This window comes from Marmota monax, unplaced genomic scaffold (assembly GCF_021218885.2).
Source record: "Marmota monax isolate L192 unplaced genomic scaffold, Marmota_monax_Labrador192_F-V1.1 WCK01_AAM20220418_F8-fsc00024, whole genome shotgun sequence".
In the NCBI taxonomy this organism is placed as follows: Eukaryota; Metazoa; Chordata; class Mammalia; order Rodentia; family Sciuridae; genus Marmota; species Marmota monax.
Window position 1 is genome coordinate 25,357,233 of NW_026695224.1, and position 27,901 is coordinate 25,385,133.

Sequence of the window (27,901 nt, forward strand, 5' to 3'; positions counted from 1 at the left end):
GCAGAAGAAAAAAGGGGGGTTGGGATGGAGTTCAGTGGTTAAGTGCCCCTGGGTTCAATCTCTAGTACAGAGGAGGAAAAAGTGACAATTCGGAGAAAAATGCAAATATCCAGCTTCTTTTGAGAAAATAGAAAGTTCTGGAAATAGAGAGATCCAATTCTTATATGATAAAAAAATAGCCTGGAGCTGAGCAGAGTCTATTGTTCAAGTTCATCTGGGCACTAAGGCCCCTCCAGTTTCCCTCACAGGTCCTCTAGCCATTAGGGTTTGTAATCTCTAGCAGGAGAGTTCTGGGACCTGATGTAGGAAGTCAGGTTGGGGTCAGAGATACAAGGCCATAAGTTTCTAAAGGAGGAGTAGGTATTTAGATCAGTGGGCAAGAGGAAGGGCTGAATGGTATTTTTTCAGTTACTACTGTTATGTAACAAAGCACCCCAAATTTAGTGGTTTAAGAAATAAAAAATTTATTTAGCTCATGATTTTGTCAATGGTAAATCTGGGTTGGGCTCAGCTGGGTGGTTTTGGTCTTGCCTGGGCTCACTCATATAACTGGGTCAGTTGCCAGGCTGGTTTAATATGATCTTAGCAGGGACAGCTTGTCTGTGCTCCATGTGGTCGCCCATTATCCAGCTTGCTAACCCAATTTCATGGCTGAGTAGGGTTCCAAGAAAGGGAGTGAGCACTTGTAAGGCCTCTTGAAGCCTAATTTTGGAACTTGCATACTGTCACCTCTTCCACATTCTATTGAGTGAATCAAGTCACAGTGACATCCCGGATTCAGACAGAACAGATTTCCAGTTCTCAATGCAAGGAGCTGCAAAGTCCCATTGTCAAGAGGCATAGGCAGAAAATCATCTATCAAGTTTTGCAGATCATCTACAGGTACAGTCAGAAGCATATTTTTGGAAAAACCACTGGGAGCAGGATGTGCTCTGTATGACTGGAATTACAAATAGTTTCTATTTGTAATAGAGAAGTACTGCCTCCTTGCACCCATAGTAGCTTGATGCCAAAGGATATGAGAGAGAGACATGTCCAGTTTGTGCTTCTTGTCCAGAGACTCCTTGGTTTAGGTTTCTGATACAACTAAGTAAAGGTAGACAGTCTCTCTAAGATTCCTGTAAATGAATGAACAGAAAGTCAGACCAAAGCAGAGAACTCAGAGCCAAGCTAGAAACACAGATATTATGTCTACACTGCACAGTAGTGTAGAAACTGCATACCCCTGGTCTGGCTGGAGCAGGAACTCTCATCTGCACCCAAGCCTTTGTGATAGCAAGTTCTCTTTCTGGATTAACTTCTATCTAGAAGCCACAGCACACTCCACTCTACCTCCCCTGAGTTGCGACTACTAAAAATGCCTCAGACATTGTCAAATGTCCCCTGGTGGAGTTTGTGAAAATGAAATCTTTCACAAATGTGAAGCATGTGGCTTATGCTCTATGCACCAGAAAGAACCCTACCATTAACAGAGGGCCTCTTGGAAGGCTCATAGGCCCTGCACTCATCAATGATCTCCTGCAGCTCTAAAGGGCAGTCTTCACCCAGTGGCTCCTGCTGCCGGTCCACAACCACCTGCTGGTGAATCGTCTTAGAGTTGTAGCCTGGAATGGAAATTATAGAGGCTTAAAAAATTAAAAAATTGTTTTGGCACTCATACCCATATCTCTCTGGATGCAGGTAGCTGGCATCAGAAGCAGGAACTTCAAGTATGTAAAAAACAAGAGCTTCCACTGACCAGCCCGGGCAGTTCCCCAGTGGAGAAAATAATTCTTGGGAGCGCCTGAGGGGGAATTTCTAGTTCACTGTAAGGGGACCCAATTCCAACACCAGCAGAGTCAGCCTTCATGTTCCTCACCTTCAAATGGGATCTTCCCCGTGGCAATTTCCCAGAGGACGATTCCAAAGCTAAAAGAAAACCAAGAAACACCCTAAGTTCCTTTTCCCATGCCCCTTTAGCCATTTTCAGGAAACTAAGTGAATTTTCTGATTACCACCCAACTCCTCTGAGGACTATCAATAAGATAGTCCTCAGAGGAGTTCAACTTGGACTTTGCTTGTTCTGTTAATCTGAGTTAGAATCTGCAGGAGAATGTGCACATACCTGTATATTTCAGCTTTGATGTCATATTTATGGAACACATTTTCCAGTCCCTGAGGTGAGACATAAGCTGTAGAATTGACTCTCTCTGCTTTATTCCCTTTAGTTTCCCGACTGATGGAAGTCTGTGTTTTACTCAATTCAAATCCTGCAAGCTAGAGAGATGTATTAAAGACAGAGAGAAACAGCAAGATCTTGGACGGAGGGTACAGGGTAGGGGGTTGGTGTGACACTTGATTATTGGGGAATGGTTTCTCCTTGAGGGGTTTATTTCCAATGGTATCTTCTGACTGTATGGCTACTATATTGGCTAGCATCAAAGTTGAGTTTATCATAATGCAGGAACCAAGAAAAGCATGTAGAGATTTCTTCTCTATAATATGAGCATGATGGCAGTGAAGATTACTTGAGGTGACGGTTATAAAGCACCTGTAAGACTTGGTAAGTTAAAGCTGTTGCTAATAAAACAATGTTAGATACAGGACCTTCTCAGCTAAGAACTCAGTTTCAATGAGGATATGGGGGTGGGGGGTGCATGGAGCTACCACATGGTTTGCCTTCTCCCAGAAACAGATAAAAAAAATGACGGGGGAAACCCCCTCTGTTCTATCTGCCCACATAGGGTGGTCAGCCTGTCCCATTGGATTTTTATATGACAAGAGTGATTTATCTTCTTTGACCCTGTATGGTCATGTGGTATTCTTAAAGAAGCCACAGCACAATTAATGGGAGTGTATGTTTTTGTTCTATGCACACCTGCCATTAGCACCATCGGTGTGCGGAAGGCTGCCAGTTCCAAAGTCAGCCATGTATTCAAATCTACAGGCAAGGCCAGGAAAAGGATAAGACACACAGACTTGCTCACATGTTTGCTAAGCATGATGTCTTCTGACCTCCAGCCCCATGCTGGATACCAGAGGTGAAAGGCTGAATAGCATGTGTTACAGTCAGGCAGGATGAGGACCATGAGAGTGTGGGACACAGTGCTTTGGGAAGAAGAAAGGTATGTGAAAGGCAGAAGGGACTTGTCTTCTGTTAGTTCAGGGCTGTCCCTTGCACTCATAAGACTCAAAGAAAGATGACCACCCATGGATGACAAATAAAATATTCTTTTAACATTTGGGAATTGTAGACAATGAGTCAACAAAATCCTTTCCTTCTCTGAGTAAAATCTACCATGGTGGATTTTCAGTTAACTTTTTAGCTCTGTTCCCCTGAAAACCTGATAAAGGTAGATTGTCACTTATGCTCCTGATGATAAAAAACATTGTGATGATAAAAAAGATTGCTGAGTGACAATTCTGGATATTTGTTAGTGGGTAAGAGAACTATAAATAGTTGATAGGTATGTTGTGCTTTGTAGCAATTCTTATAACTGGGAACTGGCTTGTCCCCTGAGGGGACCTTGGAAGGTTTGTCTGCAGAATTATTTTAAGAGATATTGACTCCTTAACATTATGGAATTCTAGGCCCAGATAGCCACATAATCAACAAGACAAAGTCAATATCTCCTGGACCCCTGGGATGGGGACTTCCACAAGAAAGAATTGCTGGCAAACTGAATGCCAAATGGCAAATGCCAAACTGAATGCCAAGTGTGACCCATGAGAGTCCTGTGAGTCTAGACTAGTTGAACCCAAGAAGGTTCCCTTGTGGGTGTTGTAGGGACAAAGAAGTGGTGGTATCTAGGCATCTAAGGAGAAATGACCCTTGGTCTATCCCTGCTAAGTGGGTGGTGAGGTAAAGCAAGCATCAGAACAGGAAGTAATAGTTGCATCTGTTCTGCAGTGGCCACACAGAAAGCTGTACTGCCAGGGGGATTTGAGCTCTCTTTCTAAAATTAAAGGGAGAGTGTACATATATGAATATGTTACAATGAATCTTGCTATTACATTTAATTATAAAGCACCAATAAAAATATGAGAGTGCTGGGGCTATAGCTCAGTTGGTGGAGTGCTTGCCTCACATTCATAAGGCTCTGGGTTCAATCCCCAGCACCACACACACACACACACACACACACACAGGAAAAATAAAATAAAATCCATGATCTACATTGTTAAAAAATAAAATAAGCCCAGTGTGGTGGCACATTCCTTAATTTCAGTGACTCAGGAGGATGAGGCAGGAGGATTGCAACTTTGAAGCCTGCCTCAGTAACTTAGCAAGGCCCTGAGCAACTTAGCAAGACCCTGTTTCAAAATAAAAAAAAAACAAAAAGAGCTGTGGATGTGATTCAGTGGTTAAGCACCCCTGGGTTCAATCCCTAGTGCCAAAATAAATAGATTAATTAATTAAATTAAATAAATTAAGGAGACAGCCTAACATACATGAGGCCCTGGATTCAATCCCCAGCACTGCAATAAATAAGTAAATAAACAAACAGATACATACATAAACACAATTGAGGAGAGAAACAAGCAGTACAACCTTCTTGAAACATTTGCAATCCTCTCCTAATATCAGACGTGCAGATTTGACTCATTCAAAGAGCCCATGAAGGGTGTGCTCACCTTCACTTGATAGCCCTCAGTTACCAGGAAACTCGAGCTGCTGATATTGCTATGGAGTTCAGGTGCTTCCGAATGGTGTAGCCTGAGACAACCAAAGGCAGGGAGCATTAATGGCCATTGCAGAGACAGTCATTACTGAGATAACAAGGCTGTCCAGTACCATGCCTTCCTCACTGGTAAAAATCAGTGGATAGCCCAGAGAACTCGGATGCAGAGGTGAGATTTGACAATGTATGCTGTGAGTACACAGCAGAGCTGGAATGCATTGGACAGGCAGGTGTAAACAGCTCTGTGGAGTGTGTGCACTCTGGCACCAGGGTCACTTTAGGTAGAGAAGGATGAAGGAGGCTCTGTGATACTTTGCTGGGGGTACTGGGAAGATCAAAGCACTCAGAGGTAGGACTAGATGGCTGCACCAGGCCAGGGACCCTTGTGGTTATGACAGATTATGAAGCTAGGGTTCCCACCAACTTATAGACAAATGCTTTGGATTCACAGAACCCCTGTGTTCCAGCTGGGCAGATGTCATAGTGTCTGTCTTAAATCAGGTTCTCGAAGAAGTATGTTAGGAGCCAAGGATTTGAGGACAAGTGGCTCCCAGGAGAAACTGGTGAGTGGGTGGAGGAAGCAGGACAGGGAAGAAGAAATCAAGCAAAATTGTATGATTTCAGGTGCATCCACAGCTCAATCTGATCATAATTATGCCTCAGGATTTGTCCCACAGGAAGCAAAGGAGCTGGAACTTCGTAGTCACGCCAGTCAGTCAATAGCTATGGATTGGGATGGCTGGCTATCAAACTTCTGGGCACTTTCAGTCATCCACAAGAGTGAAGGGAGCTGGGTGCAGTGGTACACACCTACAATCCCAGTGATTTAGGAGGCTGAGGGAGGAGAATTGTAGGTTTGAGGTCAGTCTCAGCATCTTAGCAAGATCCTGTCACAAGAAAAAAAGTCTGGGGAGTAGCTTAGTGGTAGAGCACTTGCCTAACATGTGTAAGACCTTGGGTTCAATCCTCAGCACTACACACATACAAGGGTGAATGGACTCCAGTGCCTACAGACAACTGTAGCAGCCTTGGGCTTTTAGCAGCAAAGCATGATAAATACAGAACAGCACTACAGAGCTGGCAAAGAAGATCAGAAAGCATTTGGATGTGACAGTAACAGTGTCACAAATTCCCTTGCATAAAACCCACTAGGTTTTGGGAGTTGAGGGAAAAAAACTGATTTAAAATAAATAGCCAAGACAGTATTTCCAAAGTATGGGATATAGGGGCATGCAAGATTACATGGGGAGAAAATTTTCTTTCTTTCAATTATTTACACTCTAATTACACCAAGGAAACAGTTTCAGTTTGGTTCTGGGTGTCCTTAACCCCTCTCTAAGTCAGCTGCAATCTCCTTTGGACAGAGGATGTGGGTCTGTATCATGGAACTTGTAGCAGCCAGCCTCATCCAGCCAGAATTTAATTACAGCCTTTGGTTTCATTTGTGGTCACTAACTTGTGGCAAGTGATCCTGGCTTTTGATTTATGGTAGTGATAGAAAGTGTTCTTTTTAAAATTTTGATGTCTTTACTTTGTTTTGTTTTGTTGTACTGGGGATTGAACCCAGGTGTGCTCTACTGCTAAGCTACATCCCCAACTCTTCTTGAGACACGGTTTCACTAGGTTGCCCAGGCTGGCCTTGAACTTGATTCTCCTGCCTCAGCCTCCTAAATTGCTGGGATTACAGGTGAGCAATGTCACACTCAGTTTATTTAGATTTTTCAAAAAGTAAGTGTATTTACACCCTCTCACCCCCTCTCACCCTGAGTACCTGTACAAGCCTTTGGCTGCCCCCAGGACTAGGAAGATGCGTACACCAAAGGTGAGGTCCTTCTCTTTATCCAACAGCTCCCTCAGGGTCCCTAGTTCACAGTACTCCGTGACGATGGAGAATTGAGGTGGACTCACTAAAGGAGAGGAACCAGACACTGTGAAGGTCCAGAGCTCCTGCTTCTCTGCATCAAGACACAAATCTGCTGTGAGCCCCATTTCTCTCCCAACTTTGCATACTTTGCTCTCTGACCTATGAGTCAGATACCTCCAGAATTCGCTCTTCTTCATAGTGTCTGGGAAGTCATAATTTTACATTTGAGTAGTCATTTGAGATATGTCTTCCCCAGCCAACTGGAAGCCACAAGGAGGCTGGAAATATATGTTTTGTTCACATGGCACTTAATATGTATGTGTAGAAGAAATAATGCACAGGTGCAAGGGGCTGGAGAGGGGCACCAAGACAAGAAGTCTAGGTCTCTGGTCCTAGGCTGGAGATGCCAGAGTCCCCACACAAAGGGTGAATCTGTCACCTCAGCCATCACCCAGGGGAATAAGCATCACTGAAACTCTTCACATTGGGATTCAGTTTTGAAATCAGGTTGGCCTGAGGATGTGGAGAAACTTCCAGAAGGGATGAAATGGGAATTGCAGCCACGTTAAAAAATAAAGAACGTGGAGAGTGGGGATGGGGTGGGCGGAGGCCTGGCTGTTGAGGTACTAGGGGAGGAGCCCAAGCCACCACTGCCAAAGTGAGGGACATGTCTGCAGTTAAGAGCCAAGAAAGTGAAGATGGCCATGAAACCATGCCCCAAGTGCAACCCACAGCTTCCTATTATAATAATGTGGTTACATATTTATTAGTAGCAAACTTTTAAATACAGAGCACTCAAGAGAAATCACCACCTTCTACAGAAAACAAGCAGGAAGCCAAGAAGAGGCGAACAGAATTAAGAGAAGATAAATTCTACAGTAAATAAAGATTTAGAAAACAGAAAGGGGTCTCAAAGTAATAGTCATTCAGATCATATCAGATGAGGAAGAGAAAGACCTAAAAAGTGCATTTCCAAAAAACATGAGGAAGAAACAGAGAAATAGGAAAAGGAAATTGACATCTAATGAAAAGGCTTTTGTGTTTTCAGTTATCTTGGCAATAAATAGATTATCAAAGACTTATTCTCTGATACTTATCTGAGCAATCTGTTGCAACTTTCTTCAGGATTTCATTAGCAAATTCTTAAACAGTTGTGGACTCTCAGGAGCATTCTGACTGCATCAATAAGGGCCATTGATTTTTTTTTCTTTCTTTCTATCTATCATTTACCTGTGCCCCGCTTTGGGAACAAAGGCTTGGACTATTTGGGGATTTCCTTGTTTACCAAGGAGTATTGTCAGTGTTTTGTGTTGGCATATAACTAAGTATATTTACAAAACAAAATCAAACAAGTACTGGATGAATGTTAAATGGATAAAAAGGGGTAGAACTAACTGCTGGAGTATGAAAACCAGGGAAATAAAATGCTTGATAGTTTTCAGGTGTGTCACCAAAGATGCAATTATTTTAGATACTGTTAGAAAGAGTTTATTTATTTATTTATTTATTTTGTTTTATAAAATGTAATTTTATCTTATGTTACCCTGCGATTACAGAGGGCATAACATTTTCACAGGGCTTTTTTGGGACTATAGTCAATTATTAGCAACACACAACAGTGGTTCAACTCTCTAAAGAACAATCACCAGACAAACTGGGTACCCTCTCACATGTGCACAAATCTGGATGGAAAAGGACTAAAGTTTTAGACTTGGACTTGTGTAGTTTTATTTCCCCTTTCTAGTGTATAAGAAATGACATGCACTTTCATTTGCCAAAAGCAATCCTTGTGGGGTTGTGGCTCAGTACTAGAGCATTTACCTAGCACATCTGAGGCATTGGGTTTGAACTTCAGCACCACATAAAAGTAAATAAATAAAATAAAGATTTTGTGTCCATATACAACTAAAAGTATTTTTTTAAAAAAGCAATGCTTGTATTCTGGTAGCAATAGACTACTTCTATTACATAGTAAAGGGAATACCAGAACTACAAATTTACTTATGTTTATATGAAATGAAGCTATTAATACTTTTCTATAGCAGTAACTGCATACCAGGAAGGCCAAGACAAATGCAAATCAAGGAATGAGGTCTTCCCAAAGCTGCAGTGTAAAAAGACTATAAACATGAATGGGTTACTTTGCTATAGGAAATCCAACTGGAATAAGGAATGGAGATGTGTAAAAAGGTTTCTTGAGGAAAGAAGGTTGACACCCTATTTGCATTTAGTTTTCAGCCCCTTCTGCTGCATCACATTCTTCTCTTGCACTGTCTCCTGTCCACAATGCTTAAGTTGTCTCTAAGCAACTGCATGGAGGGTGCTGTCCTTGCAGGAGTCTTCATTCAGTATATCCAGTTCTGCAGTGGACTCATCAAAAGCCATTTTAGCCAGGGTGCTAGCAAGCTCTGGGTTATTAAGGATCTCATAGTAAATTACAGAAAAGTTAAGAGCCATCCCCAGATGGATGGGGGTGTGGGTTGCATCTCTTTTTTCTCATTTATATCAAATGCCTCTTGGTAAGCTCCTTGGGAATTACCCATAGTTTGTTTCCGATTGTCACCAAGTTCAGCAAGGTACCTGAAAGTAATCGCCCTTCATTTTCAGATTTAAGACCTTACTCTCTGCATTGGTGGCATTGCTATTAAATTCTTATCCAACAATTCCAGGACCGTGGTGCCTACAGAACTCAGCTCTGACTCTACTTTCTCCCAATAGTCCTTAATCAGCAGCAACTTCTTGTTGGAAATGTAGGTTTTCTGCTCAATGCTCGAGATAACCCCCGAGGCGTACCTGCAGCCCCCACCATGTTCTTGTAGGCCACCGAGCAGGTTGTGCTCCTGTTTGGACAGCTTGGTGCCCTGCCGGGTCACAGCCTTTATGCAGGTGGCGCCTGGCCAGCTTGGCCTTCTGGATCAGGTGGGTCTTCTCCCTCGCGCCGGGGCTTGGCCAGAGGCAAGGCAAGCCAGGGCGAGTGCCGACCCTGATCAGGAGTCCTCCTCCTCCAGATCTTTGTCTCCCAAGAGTGACTTTTAAATATATATATATATATATATATATATATATATATATATATATATATATATTTCAGATTTTCAGCACCTACAGAGTGCATATATATAGTTCATTTACTTTTAATAAATTGGCAATTGATACTTTTATTTATATTTATGTTTTATTTATATTATTTTTATTTTCTGATCTCATTATTGATGATTATGACTGGGCAGACTAAGATAACAAGGTATTTTTAATTTATGTTTCTTTCTTTTACTGAAGGGTATTAAGAACATAAACTATAAATTTTGTCTTAAATTGATTTTTTTTTCTTGGCCATTATTTTTATGACTTAAAGTATGAGTTATATTTTAGAAGATATTTTCCAGGCAGTTTGGAAGTTTAAGTGCTATATGAGGAAAAACATTTAAGGATATATCATACTTCAGATATAAACACCTCTTTTTAAAAATATATATTTTTAGTTGTAGTTGGACACAATACCTTTTTTTTTAAATTTATTTTTATGTGGTGCTGAGTATCCAACCCTGTGCCTTATATATGCTAGGTTAGCACTCTACCACTGAGCCACAAACCCAGCCCCACCTTTTCTTCTTGAATGTAATTTATTTATTGGTTTTTTAAAAAAACCTTTCCTGTTCTCAAGATGGTGCCTGTTAATCTAAACATAAAATATATTTATTTATTTTTTAAAAAATAGTTCTTTTTAAAAAAATATTTTTAGTTGTAGATGGACACAATACCTTTATTTTATTTACTTATTTTTATGTGGTGCTAAGAATTAAACCCAGGACCTCACACATGCTAGGTGAACTCTCTACCCCTGAGCCACAACCCCAGCCCCAAATTTGTAATGTTTTATAGCAACAAAATATACCCATCACCAAGGCCAGCAGCTGAACAAGCACCCTTTGTGTTCCTAGTGGACTGGCAAGAGGAGACAAGGGCACATAACACAAACCAATACTCCAGCTAAAGCCCTGCTCTCCTGAAAGAAGATGGGAGCATGCATCTTGAGATCCCCCACAATTGGCATTGAAAATAACCACATGGTGTAGATCCCACCCTCTCAGCTATTCTTAAAAAATGCAACACATTAGAACACAGGAGGTACAATCCAGGCCCTCAAACCTCCTGACCAGAAACCTGCTTACCTGTTTCATCAATGCAAATCCCAAATATACGCAGGATGTTGGGGGAATCAAATTTCTTCATTGTTCTGATCTCATTATTGAAGGTATGCCTCACCGTTCTATGAGAGTGAAAAGGGAAATGAGGGTTTCAGAACTGGAGGCCCACTTGAAGAGCATAAATATAGTGTGCACGTGGGGTGGGGGTGAGGTATCATCAGCATCCCTTTGGGTATAACACCCTGCATTACAGGAAAAAAGGGTGTTGTAATTAGCTCAGTTCTGATGGCAGCATGTAGTACTTGGAGGAACTTGGCAGCAGAATTAGTCCCTACAGTGCCTGTGAACAGAATAAGGGGACTTGCTAACTGGCACTTCAAACAGTCTGGCACAATTGTATTTTTATGATCAATAAGGTTTTACTGGGCAAACTAAGATGATAAGGGTTTTATTTTTGTTTTTGTTTTTTTCCTTTACTGAGGATTGAACCCAGAGGTGCAGGGAAGGTCCAAAGCCTACAAAAATCAGTTGTATTTCCATGTGCTAGCAATAAACAATCTGAAAATGAAATTTAAAAAAAACAATTTTATTTAAAATAGTATAAAGAGAATAAAATACTTAAGAATAATTAATAAAAGAAGTCCAAGTCTTGTAGCCTGAAATCTTTATATTTAAAACATTGTTCAAAGAAATTTAAAAAGATCTAAATAAATGGAAAGACATACCATGTTCTTGGATGGGAAGATTTAGTATGACTAAGATGGTGACAGTCTGCAAATTGACCTCCAGGTAAAATGAAATTCCTCATTTTTTTCTTTTTCTTTTGATAAAATAAGTTGGTAAGATAATCTTTTTTTCATGTTCATGGTTCAGAAAATTTAATAATATCAAATTGATCTACAGATTTAATATAATGCCTATAAAAAATCCCAGTTAATTTTTTTTTTTAACTCAGGGGTGCTTTGCAGTTGAGCTACATTTCCAGACCATTTTTTTTTTCTTTATTTTGAGCAACTTGCTAAGTTGCTCAGGCTGTTCTTGAACTTGTGATCCTCCTGCCTTAGCCTCCCAAGTTGCTGGGATCAGGTGTGCACCACCATGCCTTGTCAGACTGACAAGCTGATCCTAAAATTCAGATGGAAATGCAAAGAACCCGTAAGAGTCAAGACAATCTTGAAAAGAACAAAGTTGGAGGATTCATACTTCTCAATTTCAAAACTTACTATAAATCTATGGTAATCAAGACAGTGCCATTTTAGCTTAAGGACACACATTTAAATCAATGGAATGGAATGAAGAATCCAAATATAAACTCATAAGTTTATGGCTAACTGCTTTGTTTCGTGATACTGGGAATTGAACCCAGAGCATCCAGTGTGCTAGGCAAGCTCTACCACTGAGCTACACCCATCCCAGTGATCAATTGCTTTTTTTTTTTAAATGTGTTTTTAGTTGTAGATGGACACTGTATCTTTATTTCTTTATTTATACATTTTTATGAGCTGAGGATTGAACCCTGCCTCATACATGCTAGGCAGGTGCTCTACCACTGAGCCACAACCCCGGCACTGTCAACTGATTTTTGACAAGGGTGCCAAGACCATTCAATAGAGAAGAACAGTCTTTTCACAAAATGGTCCTGGGACAAAGGATATTCACATACAGAAGAATTAAGTTGAATGACTACCCCCACACAATTCATCAAAATTAACTTGAAATATATCCTGGACTTAAAGGTAAGATCTCAAACTATACAATTCTTAGAAGAAAACAGAGTAAATCTTTGTGATCTTAAGTCACTCAATAATTTCTTAGGAGTGACATGGAAAATATAAACTATACAAGACAATACTGATATAGTGGATGTCATCAAAATTAAATATTTTTGCTGGGAATGATGGCACAAAACTGTAAACCTGGCAACTTAGGAGACTGAGGCAGGAGGATTGCAAGTTTGAGGCCAGCCTGGGCAACTTAGTGAGACCTTGTCTCAAAAGAAAAAAATAAAAAGGGCTGGGGGATGTAGCTTTGTGGTAGAGCACCCCTGGATTCAATATCTAATACAGGAGGAGGAGGAGGAGGAGGGGAAGGAGGAGGGCTCCCAGGACTTGGACCAAATGAAAATAAAGCTTTTTTCTAGTTAAAATTTTAATTTATAAAATAAAATACTCAAGGACTGGGATTGTGGCTCAAGTGGTAGAGTGCTGACCTAGCACACGTGAGGCACTGGGTTCGATCCTCAGCATCACATAAAAATAAAATAAAGATATTGTGCCCACCTAAGAATAAAAATAGTCAAAATGTGAATTGATACCATGAAGAGCAGTCAGTATGACAGGACTCCATGTACCATGACACTGAGTGAACAAATTCAGAAAAGTAGGCAACAGACCTATCACACTACAATTTATAAAAGTTATAAACGCGTACACGTAATAATAAAAGCATACATTTTACAAGAACACATACAAATAAAACACTGGAATTATTGTCTGTGGAGGGGATGGAGAAATGAAAAAAAAGGACTGAGAGGAAACAAAGTTTAAAAAATACATAAATCCACAAATAAAATTGATTTATAGGTAAAATTGTGGTGGCCATGGAGGTATGTCTAGACTCTGTTCTTTAATAGTAGAGGGCAGTCATTTTACCTTTTTGGGTCCCATTTTCCCATCTAGAGATGGGACCAATACACCTCTTGGTGAATTAATGAGAATAAGTATTGATACATAGAAGAGAATCATAAAAAATGACTTACCCAATGCTTCTGGCCTGGGGTTTGTTGAATACTTTTATGGCCACTGGAGACCTATGATACTCTCCTTTATAGAGTGTGCTGAATTCGTCTTCCCTCAGCAGGATCCATGGGGATCCTAAAAGCTGTTCCTTCTTAATCTCCTTGACTTGGTCCTGTGGGATCTTCTGCATGGGTTTTGATGAGTCTGAGCCCAGCACTGAGACAGGAGATACAGAGCCAGTAAGTTAAGGAAGGTATCCTAAGGGAAGTGGCACAGTGGGGACATGAGTGGGAAGCTCTACACCAGAGCCAGCTCTGGCTGGCACCGTGGATTGATTTCACACAGGGGTATCTGCCTCTGAGCTGGTGGAGGGGAAGGAGGAGGGCCCCTTCCAGTACTTTCTTGCCCTCCTCTTCCATCCTGCCTGTCTTTCCAGCCTTAACTCCTGTCTCTCCCGTCTCAGAGTTTTCCCTCCTCCTATTGACGTACAGCTTGACACTGGGGTACCTGGCATCATTGACTAATCATTTCTGACCTAATAACTAGAGACACAGTTCAAGCTCAGTAACTACACTGCTGTCATGTGTTCACAGTCTCTTTCCTCTACCCTCCTCCTAAGCAATGAGCTTCCTGAAGGCAATTTCTTTCACCACATCTGAGCTGTGCACAGCCTCTGGTATGAAGCAGATTCTCACCGTTTTATTGAATGAATGAATGAATGAATGAATGAGAATTTCAAATTTGACTTTAATTTCTTGTTGGACATTCAGCAAATGAATTGAAGCTTTGAGGCTGCTATAGTTTGGACCTGGAATGTCCCCCAAAGACCCATGTGTTAAAGGCTTGGTCCCCAGGGTGGTGCTTTTGGGAGGTAGAAACTTTAGGAGGTTATTGTGGGACCTTTGTTTCTTCCTCTTTCTTTTTCTTCTTATCCATGAGGTGAAAGATTTTTCTCTGTCACATGTTCCCACCAGGATGTACTGCCTTGCTCAAAAACAACGGGGCCAAATTGACCATGAAACTGTGAGCCAAAATGAACCTTCTCTCTACAAGTTGATCACCTCAGGTACGTGTTTCAGTAATAAGTAGTTGATTAAGATACATAACTATTCACAGAGGGAATTTTGAGCATTTGGACAGGAACTGGGAGGTTTCTTGCTGGTCAGGAAGAACCCAAATGGACAGAAAGCTATGCTCCCTGTGGTCATACCCCCAAACCTGTGGGCTGCTTCCAGCCACGCAGCACAGAAAACGGAGCAGGGCAGAGGCAGGAGGAGGCTGGAGTTTCTAGTAGACAGGTGGCTTCTAGTTTGGGAACAGCTGGTTGTAACAGGGCTCCTGACAACTTACACTGCCGTAAGGTTTCCTTGATTTCCTTCATGTTGATTTCCAACCTCCTCAGTGAAGCTTTAATGTTTTCATTTTCTGCAACAAATATTCAACAATACAAGTTCTAATTATAAAAAGAAAAACATGCTACTCAAAACCAATATGCCATAAAACCATCAAGATAGTTACGTATCATAGTCATTGTGGTAGGAAATACTACTGCTCACCAATATTCAGCTTTCTACTTCAAGGAACTCAGGAAGTGCCCTGAGGTCTGGCTGTGGCCAAAAAAGGAAGTGAGAGAGACCTGTGTCACCTCCCAGGGGAAGGATGTCGTGGAGTCTGAGGAGGTTCCTCCCTGGCTGCTCTGGGAGTGGCAAGTCAGTGCCTGTTGCTAAAAGCAGGCCCAAAGAAGAAAGTCACCTTGGAAGGTCTTAAGGACTCTGCCTGAGAAAGAGGAATAGACTTGTTTCTGTAAGATACTGAGTTGCATAACCTAATCTATCCTAAAATATATACTCATATAAACTATGGAAAAAGAGACAATCTCATCCATTGTTGGTAGGAGTGACATTTGTCTAACCTCTGCAGAGGATAATCTAGCAACCTCTATCAAAACACACACACAAACACACAAATCAGGGAGTGCCAAGCTGGGGACATAGCTCAGTTGGTAGAATGCTAGCTTTGCATGCCCAAGGCCTTGGGTTCAATCCCCAGCACCACACACACACACACACACACACACACACAAATAAATAAATAAAAATATTAAAAACGCCTATAGCTTTTGACCTAGCAAAGAGATCTAGTAATTTCACTAAAGGGAGTATCTCCTAAAGTTCTTCTAAAATATATACAAAGATGATCATTGCAAGACTATTTATAATAGTGAAGAATTGAACACAATTTACATGTCTATCAAGGAAGCTGCTGCCAGGTACCATGGGGCACACCTGTACTTCCAGCAATTTGGGAGGCTGAGGCAGGAGGATTGCCAGTTTAAAGCCAGCCTGGGCAACTTAGCAAAGCTCTAAGCAATTTAGTGAAAACATGTCTCAAAATAAAAAATAAAAAAAGGCCTGGGGATGTAGCTTAGTGGCAAAGCACTCCTGGGTTCAATCTCCACACACAAACAAATCAGGGAGCTGCTTAAATATACCTGGTCCATGTATACTAGAGAACTCTGTGGATATCTCTCTGGAATAATATTCAAGATTACTCATTGAAAAAAAGAATCAAGAAAGGGTATTTAGTATGCTGTGTACCGACATCTCTGGAAGGCTAATCAAGAAACTGGTAGATAATGAGATTGTGTACGGGGGAAGCCAACAGGGCTCCTTAAGGTCATGGAGAGAGGCAGATTTACTTCTCATGTTGGGTCCTTTTTGTACCTTTTGAATTTTGTACTATGTGGATGTACAAAAAATATTTAAAGGCAAGAGCTATAACACTATAAATATTTAAAGGCAAGAGCTGGAAGGAAGTCCTGTCCTCAACTCCTGTTTGTCTCCTGATCCCACAAGGAGGCAGATCAACACTCATTGATGACTAGGAAGACTAGAGCCACGCCCGCCCTCCAGCCGGGGCGGCCTCCCTGTACCATCCTTGCATCCGCACCCACCCCAGCTGCTAATTGCCCTTCTAATGCTAATTGCAGGCATTCAGCTGGGGGACCAGTTTCCCTCATTTCAGAAAAGGATGCCTTTTGGTGGCAGGTCTCTGGGATTGTCCTGGTTGGTGCCTCTTGCTGACTCCACAGGGGACAGGTCGCTCTCCATATCAAGGTGGTGGAACTGTTACTCCTCTGGGATGGAGCACCTAGAAGGTTCAGCCATACGTATTTTTTTCCTCATTCTCTTTCTCGGCACACAATCCTTACCAGAGGGAAGGGATTCATGTCACCAGGATCCTGCAAGATCCCTGACGAGGCCTCATTCATTTCCACGCCTCCTCTCTCTTCCTTCTTCTGGTGGCCCAGGTTCCACTGCCTGCCTCCACAGCTCACCTAGTCCATGTCTCATCCCCTTAGGGCCTTGTCCTCCACTAAGTCCAACTAGGGCCACCCTAGTTCAGGCTGCTGGCATCTCTTGCCAAGTCTCGGATGTGGGCTTCTAACTGGGCTCACACTTCCGTTCTGACCAGAAGAGAAGGTCCTAATTCTTCAGTCCCAGGTGAGGTAGTATATACCACACCCTTGCCATAGCATCAGAGCGGGAAAACTTCCCCAGCTCCACGCTGGGTTTGACCATGTGGATTGCTTTAGATGTGATGTAAGTAGAAACTTAAAATGTGCTAACCCAGTTAAGGTTTCCTTCTTGCAATTCTGCCATGAGAAGAACATTTCCCAGGTACTCACTGCTCCTTCAGCCTGGGCTCCAGAAAGAGATGCACAAAGCAGACCCAAACCGGATTTGGTGCCTGGGGCCAAACAGAGCCAAGCCCACCTGAGATCAGGAAACATGCAACAGATCTGCAGACCCATAAACGGGGGAATTCATAACTATTTCTCTCTTTCTTTCTTTGTACCAGGAATTGAACTCAGGGGTACTAACCGCTGGGCCACATCCCCGGCCTTTTTTTTTTTTTTTTTTGTATTCTCTTTTGAGACAGGGTCTCACCGAGTTGCCTGGGTCCTCAATAAATTGCTGAGGCTGGCTTTGAACTCATGATCCTCCTGCCTCAGCCTCCTGAGCTGCTGGGATTACAGGCATGCACCACCGCATCCAGCCATAACTATTTCTTGAAGCCCCTGAGTTTTATGGGGTTTGTTGTACAGCATTATTAATTGCAGTAATTGGGTAATACAACCCTCAAGGCATTTCCTGTCCATTTGCCATATGGTGACCTGAGTGATTTTCTTTCACTACAAATCAAATCATGACAGGCCATGTTGAAGGACTTCCATTCACTGGTTTCCTATGACTCTTGCAATAAAATTTAATTTCTTCTCATGGCCCCATGGCCTTTCCTGTCCTTGCTCCTGTATTTTCTGTTTTATTTCCCTACCTTTATGTGGTACTATTTTTCTCTCCCTTACCTACTACATCAAAGGCATCTGGCCTTGCGGCTCTTCCTTGCCATACAGCTATTTGGCTACTCATGCCATATCTATTCCTACCCCAGGATCTTTATGTGTGCTGTTTCCTCTGCCCAAATTGTTCTTTCTCCACATCTCTGATGACTAGTTCTTTCTCCTTACTCAAGGTGCCCATTTAAATATTATCCCATCATCCTGACCACTCTTTCTTCATCCATATTCACTTTACATCTCATTATCCCACTTTATGATTCATGGATTTTTGTTTTCCTCTCAATATGGAGATGGAACCCAGGGGTGCTTTACCACTGGGCTACATACCTGGTCCCCCTTCTTTTTTGTTTTTTGGTACTGGGGATTAAACTCAGGTTGCACTTTACCATTAAGCTACATCCCCAACCTTTTAAATTTTATTTCACTTATTTTGAGACAATGTCTCACTAAGTTGCTTAGGACCTCTCTACTTTGCTGAAGCTAGCCTCAAGCCCATGATCCTCCTGCTTCAGCCTCCCAAGTGGCTGGATTACAGGCATGCACCATCCTGCCTGCTTATCTCTGGCCCTTTTTTTATCTTTTCTTTTGAGGAAAGTTCTCATTAAATTGCCCAGGCTGGCCTGGAACTTGCTGGCCATCTTTCTGTCTCAGTTGCCCGAGTTATTGGAATTATAGGCATGAGCCAACCCGCCAGGCTTATTTCATGGTTTTGTGTTTTTTTAATCACATTCTGATAAAATAATTTAGCTCTCTATTGGCAGGCTTTACATTCCATGAGGGCAGAGATTTTGTCAATTTTGCTCTGTGCTCTATCCCTGATTCTTAGAACAGGGCTGGGCATGCTGTATCAAATTTGTGTTTGCTTAGTTAAATACTTAATTCTTCTTTTGGACCACTTATATCTTAACTGAGAGTCCTGGAAGAGAGTCTGGAAGGAGGGAGCCTCTGGAATTTCAGGAATCACATCAAAGAAAAAACGAGGAGGCACAGGAGACCCATTAGCATCATCTCCCCTACCCCCACTGGCTTGCCCAGATCTCACCGGCCCCCACCATATCCGGGCCCAGGGATGTTAGGATTTCTGAGCCACAAGAACACACAACTGCTCAAACTTGGCTCATCCTTTCTGCTCCTTTTGATAAATCAAAGTGTGACTAAAATGCTTCCAATTTCACCCCCCACCCCAAACCAAACCAAATCAAACCAGCTTACCCATTCTTTGGGGTAAGCTTTGGAAGACTTGTTTGTCTTCCTCTGCATCCTGTTGATCTTCCTGTGCCCAGGATGCTCCTTGGCTGACCCTGAAAATAAGCTGATCAGCCTGAAGTAGCAGTGAGAGCTCCTCGAAGACGTCTCTCAGCTGTTCATTCACTTCCCTGAAGAGTATCTTGTTACCGCCTGCCTTTAGAAACTTCCAGATATTAGATTTACTGCTGAACTTTTCTATCTGCCTCTTAGCTTCCTCCAGGGCAGCTTCGAAATGGTTCAGGGCGGCCATTATCTCAGCGGACAGTTTCCTCTCTCCTTGGTCCTGGAGCATCTTCAGAGGCTGCAGCAGGCTGTGCACACGGCTCCCCAGACGCAGACACTGTTTCTGGCAGTATTTCATCTCTTCACACTGTTTGTAGATGAACTGGCCTAAGGAGATGATCTGCGCCAGTTTATCCATACCTAGAAGAAACAGAAGGAAAGGACTGAAGTCCCAGTGCCACCCGTGTATTTACTACTCTGCTAAGGGAGGGTGTCTGTGATTTCAGTGCTTCAGCCGTCTCTCACTATTTTCATGTAGAGACAGCTTGCTGCCCACCAAAATCTGTTCTGCTCTTCTGTCACAGCAGTTGAGGCTGGGGAGTGTCGGTCCAGCTAAGACCACAGCCCAAGCCTTCCTTGGGTCTCCATGTGGCCACGTAACCCGTTCTCACCAATGGTGTGTGCCTGGATGACACCTGTGCTCCTTTGGCTGAGGCAGGTTCACCTCTCTCCCTCTGCCTGCTGGATGCAGCCCAAGGAACTGGGGAGGGATCCCCAAGAAGGAAGGATCTTGGGTTCCTGAATAATGGCTTGGAAGAGAGTTGCCTACAGGCCTGGAGCATCTGCTGTGGTCTGTGAAGTGAGTGAGGACCAAGTTTCTATTGCATGTGAGCCATTATATTTTGGGGTCTATTTATTTTATCAGATGAGCCTATTCTAACTAATACAGAAGTATTTAGGGGCCAGGCAGGCAACTCAAACATGTGGAGTAAGCTGAGCTAGGAACAGTCTTCACTGTCACAAAGATATATGCTTCTTTCCACTTTCCTTGAAATGTGGACTTTCTAGTTTATCTTTTACTTCTCCATTTTTGAGAGTCAAGAGTATAATCATTCGCTGAAGCCCTGGAGTTGAAAGGCTACAAACACACAGTGATAATGGCAACTGAGGCTGGTCAGCTTTTTTTTTTTTTTCCTTCCTGCGAATGAAGTAAGCTTATTTCAAAATTACCAGTTTAAGAGTTTTTGACTTTTAAAATTAGCAATTATTGCCAAGTGTGGTAGTGCACATCTGTAATTCCAGCAACTTGGGAGGCTGAGGCAGGAGGATGACAAGTTTGAGACCAGCCTCATAAATTGAGTGAGGCTCTAAGTAACTTAGTGAGACTCTGCCTCAAAACAAAACAAAAAATAAATAAACAGAAAGGACTAGGAATGAAACTTGATTCATGTACTAAAATCCTTACTTCTTATCATTTGCACCTATTTTGATAGTTAAATAAGCCAGCAAACCACACCTTCACTATGTTGAATTTGTGAATAATATTGGACTAGCCAGTGCTCTACCCCGAACTACAACCCCAGCCCCCAACACACACATTTATATTCCCTTTCATTCCTTTGACATCCTTGTCGTATTCTTAACAGACCCTAAATGATATTACTTGCTGCAGTTTTTAATTTTAATTTAGCTAATTAATTAATTGATGCTGGGGATGAACTCAGGGCCTCACACATGCTAACATGTGCTCACTCACTGAGCTATACCCCCAGCCAGTTTTAAGTATATTTAAATATCTTACAGGTGAGTCCCTTTATAATTTTTTTTAGAGTTTCAAGACTATTATTTATTTTTAGATTATTTTTAAATCTTGGTTATGCCCACTAATTTCCTGTTTCAAATGAACTTTAGGGTCATTTGGTTTAATTATCAGAGCATATTACTGGGAGTTTTCTTGGCAGTACCTTAAATTTGGTTTACATGTGGGAAGGGCTGCCAGGTTTGTCAATTTTAATCATCCCAACCAGAAATAAAACACTTGTCCCTGTTTCTTTAAGCTTTGTTTGTGCAGTTTTGTTTTTTATACCATGACAGCACATTCTTATAAAATTTTTTATTTAAATGGTCACTTCAGAGCTTCGGCCGGCTGGGAAACCTGGGCTAGATCCTTTGACATTGCCCTACACCGTGAACTTCAAGGTGTCGGCTGGCACCTTCACAGGGACCTTCAACCCCCTCAACAAGGTGACGGTGGGACTGGGGCTGGCAAGGTTTAATTGCTTATGGATGTCATTTGCTGATGGTAGGAATGGATTCCAGGCCTGCCCAAACGCTTCAAGTTTTAGTAAAACATAAAGCTGATGTTGTTGAGGTTAAATGGGCCAAGGAAAACTACCACTATAACCTTGGCTCACCATATTGCTGGCGTTAAGCTTCTGCTGAGGTCAATGGGAAGATCATTTTGTTTGATATGTGGCAGCAGGAGTAGCTCAGTGGGAGATGCAGGAGCATGCCAGACCTATGCAGGACATTCAGTGGTTGTGAAATCAAGATGCTTCCCAAGATTTGTTGCTTGCTATCCACCTGCCAAATTACAGTGTGCTCTGGAATGCAGGTACTGGCACCAAACTGGAAGAAAAGCTATGCAGATAACATTCTTTCTTTTTCTTTTGACCCTTTTGATCTCTCACATTGAACTTGTGAGTAATGGTTGCTTGTGGAAAATGAATTAAATGAAGTACTAACAATAAAATTAATGCTATATTCATGCAATACACATATGTACACATATATCTGTAATGTTAAGATGTTTGGCCAAAGCAGAGAAGCACATCTCATCCATATATCTGCAGGTCCTGATTCATGTACTAAATCATTGCTTCTTATCATTTGCACTTATTTTGATAGTTAAAAATATAAGCCAGCAAACCACACCTTGTCTATGTTGAATTTGTGAATGATATTGGACTAGCCAGGGACAGAGAGTTACTGGAATACTCTAATTCAGATTTAATTGAATTAGATTTTTTAGGTATATTTAAAAACGTTGAACCAAGGGTTTCATTTAGTCTGTGGCCAAATTAAGTTCTTGCTTTTTAAGAAGATTATCCTAATTCATGCCATGTGTTCTGAGTGCCCTAAACAGGTGCATGTAAAAAACAGAATAAGCCCAAAGGAATCTTTTCTTGCAGAGTCATTTTTTTGGTCACTGTTTGATGTTTTATAGATCAGATAATCTAAAATGAGATTTTAGATATTTTTGTGGCTAAATTATTAAGAAGATATTTATTGTTCAGTTACCCAACAATATTTCTTGAGCTACTGACACCACTATGAAGGTTCTTGCCTTTGTAGAGTTATCATTCTAGTTTGAGCCAGATCCTAAACTGGGAACATAGTGAGTTAAGTTCTAGTCTGTTCAAAGGTGATAAGTGATATAAAGAAAGTGAAATAGGATGAAGCGGGTGAAGAGGAATGGGGCATGGGGTGGTCAAGTTGTGATAGATATAATGGTCAAAGTAGGCTTCACTCTGATAATGATCAGAAACTTGAAGGAGGTAAGGGAATTAGCTGTGGTCAAGAATGTTTTTTTTTTTTTTCTGGATTTGAATGACTCAAAATTCTGACTCTGGTCCATCAACATTTATTAAGTGTGTATGTGTGATTGTGAAATGAAGGAGCCAGATAAAGGCAGACAAGTAGAAGTTAAAATGGGACACATGGCTATAAAAGGTACCATCGTATGGACTATTCAGGCCTTTGTGTGTATAGATATTTATATGAACTTGTGTACCATACATTTACTTACTCACTCAGCAGTTGGCTGATGTAAATGCAAGAATACAACAGAAGACTAGTGCAGCACAGGGAAGGAAGGCATAACAAAAGCAGGAAGCCAGGGAGACCTTCAAAGATGGTTCTGGAACCTGGAAAGGAGACACAGCTTTAGCCCAGATTGGTTGCATCAGCTCTACATCTCTGTGATTTTTGCTGGTGAAAATATTTCAAAATGCCACTTGCCCTAACACTTTTTATTTACTTCACTGTGCTAGGGTTGTCATAACTTGTATGCTTCCTTGATCTCTGTGCCTGCAGCAGCCTCAGACTGCCAAGACTCAGGGTGGATGAGGTTGTCCTGTCCATATATCCCAGGATTGGTCAGCTCCAGTTAGGAGGGAGGTTCTCTTTTCATTTATAAAAAGGCATAGTTTATATTGCTAAATGTTGTACTAAAATATTTTTGTTGCATGGACATTTAGTAAGCCTCTCTTAGGACTTATGTCATTTTTTAAAAAATATTTTTTATAGTTGTAGATGAATATAATACCTTTATTTTTATTTATTTGTGTGGTGCAGAGGATCGAACCCAGGGCCACTCACATGCTAGGCAAGTGCTGTACCACTGAGCTATAACCCCAGGCCCGGGACTTATGTCATTTTTAAACATAAAGGGAAACAAACAGGGGCTGGGGATGTGGCTCAAGTGGTAGAGCGCTCGCCTGGCATGAGTGTGTCCCGGGTTCGATCCTTAGCACCACATACAAACAAAGATGTTGTGTCCGCCGAAAACTAAAAAATAAATATTAAAAATTCTCTCTCTCTCTCTCTTTAAAAAAATTTAAAAAATAAATTTATATAAAAAAAGGGAAACAAACAGACTTCACTCATCCTAAGGTACAGTCTGATGCTGATGCTCAAGAAGACTGAGCAGCTTATGAAAATCCTACAAAATTTAGTATCATTCAACCAAATATTTGAACTCAGCTAATTGTGATATACAGAATCTCTTACATACGGGGTATTTGTCTTCTTGTGAATCTTATATTCTGGAAAGTGTTTGGAGTTTGAAGTTTATGGAGTTTTTAATGAAATTCTGGGCATAGAATTTATCTGGAAGAACAAACATTTGTTCTTTCTGCCGACAGCCTTCTACTATCAATTTAATATATAAACATAATTCAGAATGCTGAGCTTGGGAGCCTCTGATGAATTATAATGGATTACCTGTTTCTTTTCAACTTGGAGAACATTCCCATTATGTTATGATCATAACATTGCATGTTCTATACTGTTAAAATTATCATTGTCTTTCTCTCGTGTTGTATTGAAATAACATTCTGTGCTCAACTTGAAAAAAAATAAATGATCACTTCCATGAGTGGAATATTTCCCCCATTATCCTTTCTGATTGGTTACTGCTGAGATGTTGTTTTATGATGAGGCTCAGCAAGAAAGCCACTGGAATTTGGAGCTCGGAAGTGGAAATCCAATTGTCTGAGCAATATTTTCACACCTGCTTCTGTCTCTGGTGGAATTGAGAAGGTATAAAGCCCTTTGCCTTCACAAGTCCCAAGAAATGGCCCTGAGGACATCTGCTTAGCAACTGGGAACAGTTGGATAATCTGAGATACATGAGTCTTTTCAGGAGTGTCTTAATTCCTGTTACCTCTGTCCCTAGACCAAGAAGTCATAACTAAGGCAATAAGAACAAAAGTGTGTCTACTGCTTGTTTATTTGGTTTCACTTTTTTTTGGGGGGGGGGGCAGGGGGCTACCAGAAATTGAACTCAGGGGCACTCAACCACTGAGCCACATCCTCAGACCTATTTTGTATTTTATTTAGAGACAGGGTCTCACTGAGTTGCTTAGCCAATTTGCTGTTGCTGAGGCTGACTTTGAACTCATCATCCTCCTGTTTTCTGTTCTACCATCCTTAGGTAGCCTCTTGAGCTGCTGGGATTACAGGCATGCACCACCGTGCCCAGGTTTAAATTGCTTTTTTTGTTTTTGGTACCAGGGATTGAACCTAGGGTTGCTAAGATTACAGGTATGTGCTACCGCCTGGCTGCTTGTTTATTTGGTTTCACTTTTGACAGTGCCTTATTCATGCTTTAAAGTCAGATTCAGGTTTTAGGCCAATTATCTTCTCCAAGCTGTTATCTGATCTTTAAAATGGTGATAATCTTACTTATCTATTCCATTGAGCTATTGAGATTAACTTTATTTTAAAGTACTTTGGGAACTCATCTGAATGCAATCTCCCTGAACTTCAGTATCTTCATCAGTTAAATGGAGATAACCATGGTGAGTTGGTGGTTCCAAAGCACTCAGCATGTTGAAGGTGAATAAAGAGGTTTGCATCATTGTTATCATCATTCATTACTAAATGTAGTTGTCTTTAGTTGCAAATAGAGCAAACATGATTCAAAGTGACTTAAATAATACAGAAGGTTATTGGTTCAACCTATAGTTGAAGAGTGATGTAGAATTCAGGATCACTTTAAATCAATGGCTCAATATTGTCATCAGTTCAGATTCTTCCCTTCTTTCTGTTCTACTATCCTTAGGAAAACTTCATCCCAAGCCTCAGGATCAGGTTCTGTGGTTTTTTCATTCATGTTTAGAAGAGAGCCAGAGAGGTGGATAGTAAGAAGCTGGCTTCCTGGGTGCTCTTGCAGGGGTTTAAATGCAGAAGTAAGTCTTTCAAAGGGATCTCATCTGAATTTCTGTTCTGTTAAAGGAAGAGAGATGAAGGAGGCCCTTCTCACCATGGTGAATTCAGAAATCTCTTGGATGGAAGGAGATGCTCCATTTTGGACCATCCACACTTTCTTCCATTGGATGTTGGCCACTCTGAGAGAAAAGAATCCTGTGCTTGCTGCAGACAAACATTTGGTTTGGGACAAACTTGGAGACCCTTTGCGCAAGAGATTCTACAGTGCCTCCTCCCCGCAGACGCTTCTGATGGGTTCCAGGAACTCCGTAGAGAGCAGAGGTTGAACAAGTTGGCTGCTGCAAACACCTTCCCTGGTGGCTTCAGTTCCTCGAGAAAGTCTCCCGGAAACTTCAGCTACAGAAACTCCGATTTGGGCTGTCACCCATCCGGGTCTGTAAAGGCCAATGTGATAAACTTTCTTGGCCACCACGAACGCGAAAATTACCCCAAAGCATGCAGGTGCATGTTGTCAAACACCAAAAATTCAGTGATTCTTCCTGCGCGCATTGCCTCGATTGGTTCGTTGGTTCGGTTGGTTCGTTTGCTCTGCATCGAACAGCGGCGCTGGGTGTTTTATGCTATCTCAGCCCGCGAGTGATACGGGGCACATCGGTTGGTCCTCAGTCTGTCACACAAGTCACTCTACTTCTGAGGCCTGGAGGACACTTCCACCCCCGCCGCAGTATTTGCCCTGCCTTATGGTTCTTGGGTCCTCTTGTTATCTCCGAGGAGCCGGTGCTGGCCAGCGTCCTCAGGCTTCTCCTGGGTTCTGGGGTGAGCAAAGGGCACGCGGCAAGCCGGCCTCGCCCCAGGCAGCAGCCAGGCGGGTGTCTGTCCGACTCTCTCTTCCTTCTTCCCCGCTTCCTCCCTTAAAATGGATCCCCGTATAGGAAGAGGGCATGCACCCTCTAGAACCGAAACCCGCTATTCTGGAAATCGCCCCAGTGACCGCCTGAAGCTGTCAGTCTAGGGCTGCTTGGACAGTTCCGAGCCGGTCCGCGCCGCTACAGCTCAGCGATCACACTCCCTATTCTGCGTCCCTGCTTTGGCAGGAGACAGACTGACAGCTCCACCCGTCCGAGCGGAGATAGACTGACAGCTCCACCCATCCGAGCGGAGATAGACTGACAGCTCCACCAGTCGGAGCAGAGGAAACGAAACCTACGCGGTTCCGAGTTCCAGGAACCCGACTAGTAGCTCAGCCCCAGCCTCCGGCCCCGGCTCTCCCCCATCACCGCCCAGGAATCCGCGCGCCCCGAGACCAACCTGAGCTCACCCTCGTCCTTCCGAGGGACGTACATCCAGTCTGTCCCGCGACTATTTCAGATAGATCGCTCCTCCCTCCCGCTTTTCCGACGATTGCCTTCTGTCCCGGGGACAGGGGAGTGTGCCCAGCCCTGGGGGTCTCGAGTCCTCTGCGCCTCCTTCCCTCGCGTGTCCCGTGCTCTGCGCTCCAGCTGGTGGTGTGGGACTCCACAAGTGGCTGGTGGCGACCTGTTGTCTAGTTCCCTCCTCAAGTGAAACCGCGGCTACACCGCTGCGCCTGGGCAGCCTCCCTCCAATCAGCCTGTGGGACGGCTGTTTCCGTTCTGGGTCCTCGGGAGGTCACTGCCCCCGCGTCCGAGATGCCTGTACGTTGCGCAGTGACACGCCTCGAAGCTCCCTTTTTGGAGGCTCTTCCTGCTAAGCTCCATACTCATGGTGTCCTGGCTCCGTGGAGCCCCTTTGTAGGTGGCTCCGAGCCAAGGCCTTCCTCCTGATATGCCCCTCCCCCCACTCTTCCCCACCTTCCCCAAATGCACTCAGGAACAAGTCAGAGTACTCAACAGTGCCAGGTCCTTTGCTTAGTTGAGGCCAGGAAACGCTGATAACCTGGACAGAGTATGGGGAGGCCTGGAGCATAAAAAGCTGTGTAAGCCTGAGAGGGGGTTCTGAGGCCTGCATCTTTGTGCTGGAGAATATTGGCAGGTGTTTCTGTGTGTGTGGAGACAAGGGAGTGAAGGAAGAGACACACCCAAGTATGTGTGTGTGTGTGTGTGGGGGGGGGAATCACTTCTTCCTCTAAAGTCACTGCAAAGCTTTGTTATGGTGTGAGTTATGTTTTTATTAAAGTCATTTGTGTCCCTAGCTAGATAGTCTAAGAAATGTCATTCACTCATCAAGCTGTGTTCCACTCAAGGAACAGAAATGAATTGTATGAAAAGACTTGTCTAGGGTCTTCACTTATTCATTTATTTGCCCTTCCAATTTGTTCTCCATCTACTGTCTCATTAATTTTGTTCTTCTCTTAGGTCAAGAAACTCAGGGACATGTTACTTATGGAAGGAAGGCTTTCTGGATAGGAAGGGCAGAGGGAAAAAAGTGAAACAAGGATGTGGTCT

At 42.5% G+C, this 27,901-nt stretch overlaps 1 protein-coding gene and 1 pseudogene across 3 annotated transcripts; both read right to left on the reverse strand.

The window, feature by feature from the left end:
* Positions 1 to 439: 439 nt before the first annotated feature.
* Mlkl (mixed lineage kinase domain like pseudokinase) lies at positions 440 to 27,247 on the reverse strand. Of its 3 annotated transcripts, none has more exons than XM_046435086.2 (12): positions 26,787 to 27,247; positions 22,838 to 22,951; positions 18,987 to 19,445; positions 14,762 to 14,836; positions 13,432 to 13,627; positions 10,698 to 10,795; positions 6,433 to 6,568; positions 4,615 to 4,696; positions 2,105 to 2,256; positions 1,859 to 1,908; positions 1,464 to 1,604; positions 440 to 1,118 (listed from the first exon to the last, which is right to left on the reverse strand). In XM_046435086.2, the coding sequence occupies exons 3-12, from the start codon at positions 19,441 to 19,443 to the stop codon at positions 1,087 to 1,089; spliced, it is 1,419 nt and encodes a 472-aa protein (XP_046291042.1). In that variant the 5' UTR covers positions 19,444 to 19,445; positions 22,838 to 22,951; positions 26,787 to 27,247; the 3' UTR covers positions 440 to 1,086. The 3 variants fall into 3 exon arrangements, with proteins under 3 accessions (XP_046291042.1, XP_046291041.1, XP_046291044.1); XM_046435085.2 differs by having other exon boundaries at positions 22,834 to 22,951; positions 26,787 to 27,246; XM_046435088.2 differs by lacking the exon at positions 22,838 to 22,951.
* Positions 6,577 to 9,440, reverse strand: LOC124086372 (14-3-3 protein theta-like; annotated as a pseudogene).
* Positions 27,248 to 27,901: the final 654 nt, after the last annotated feature.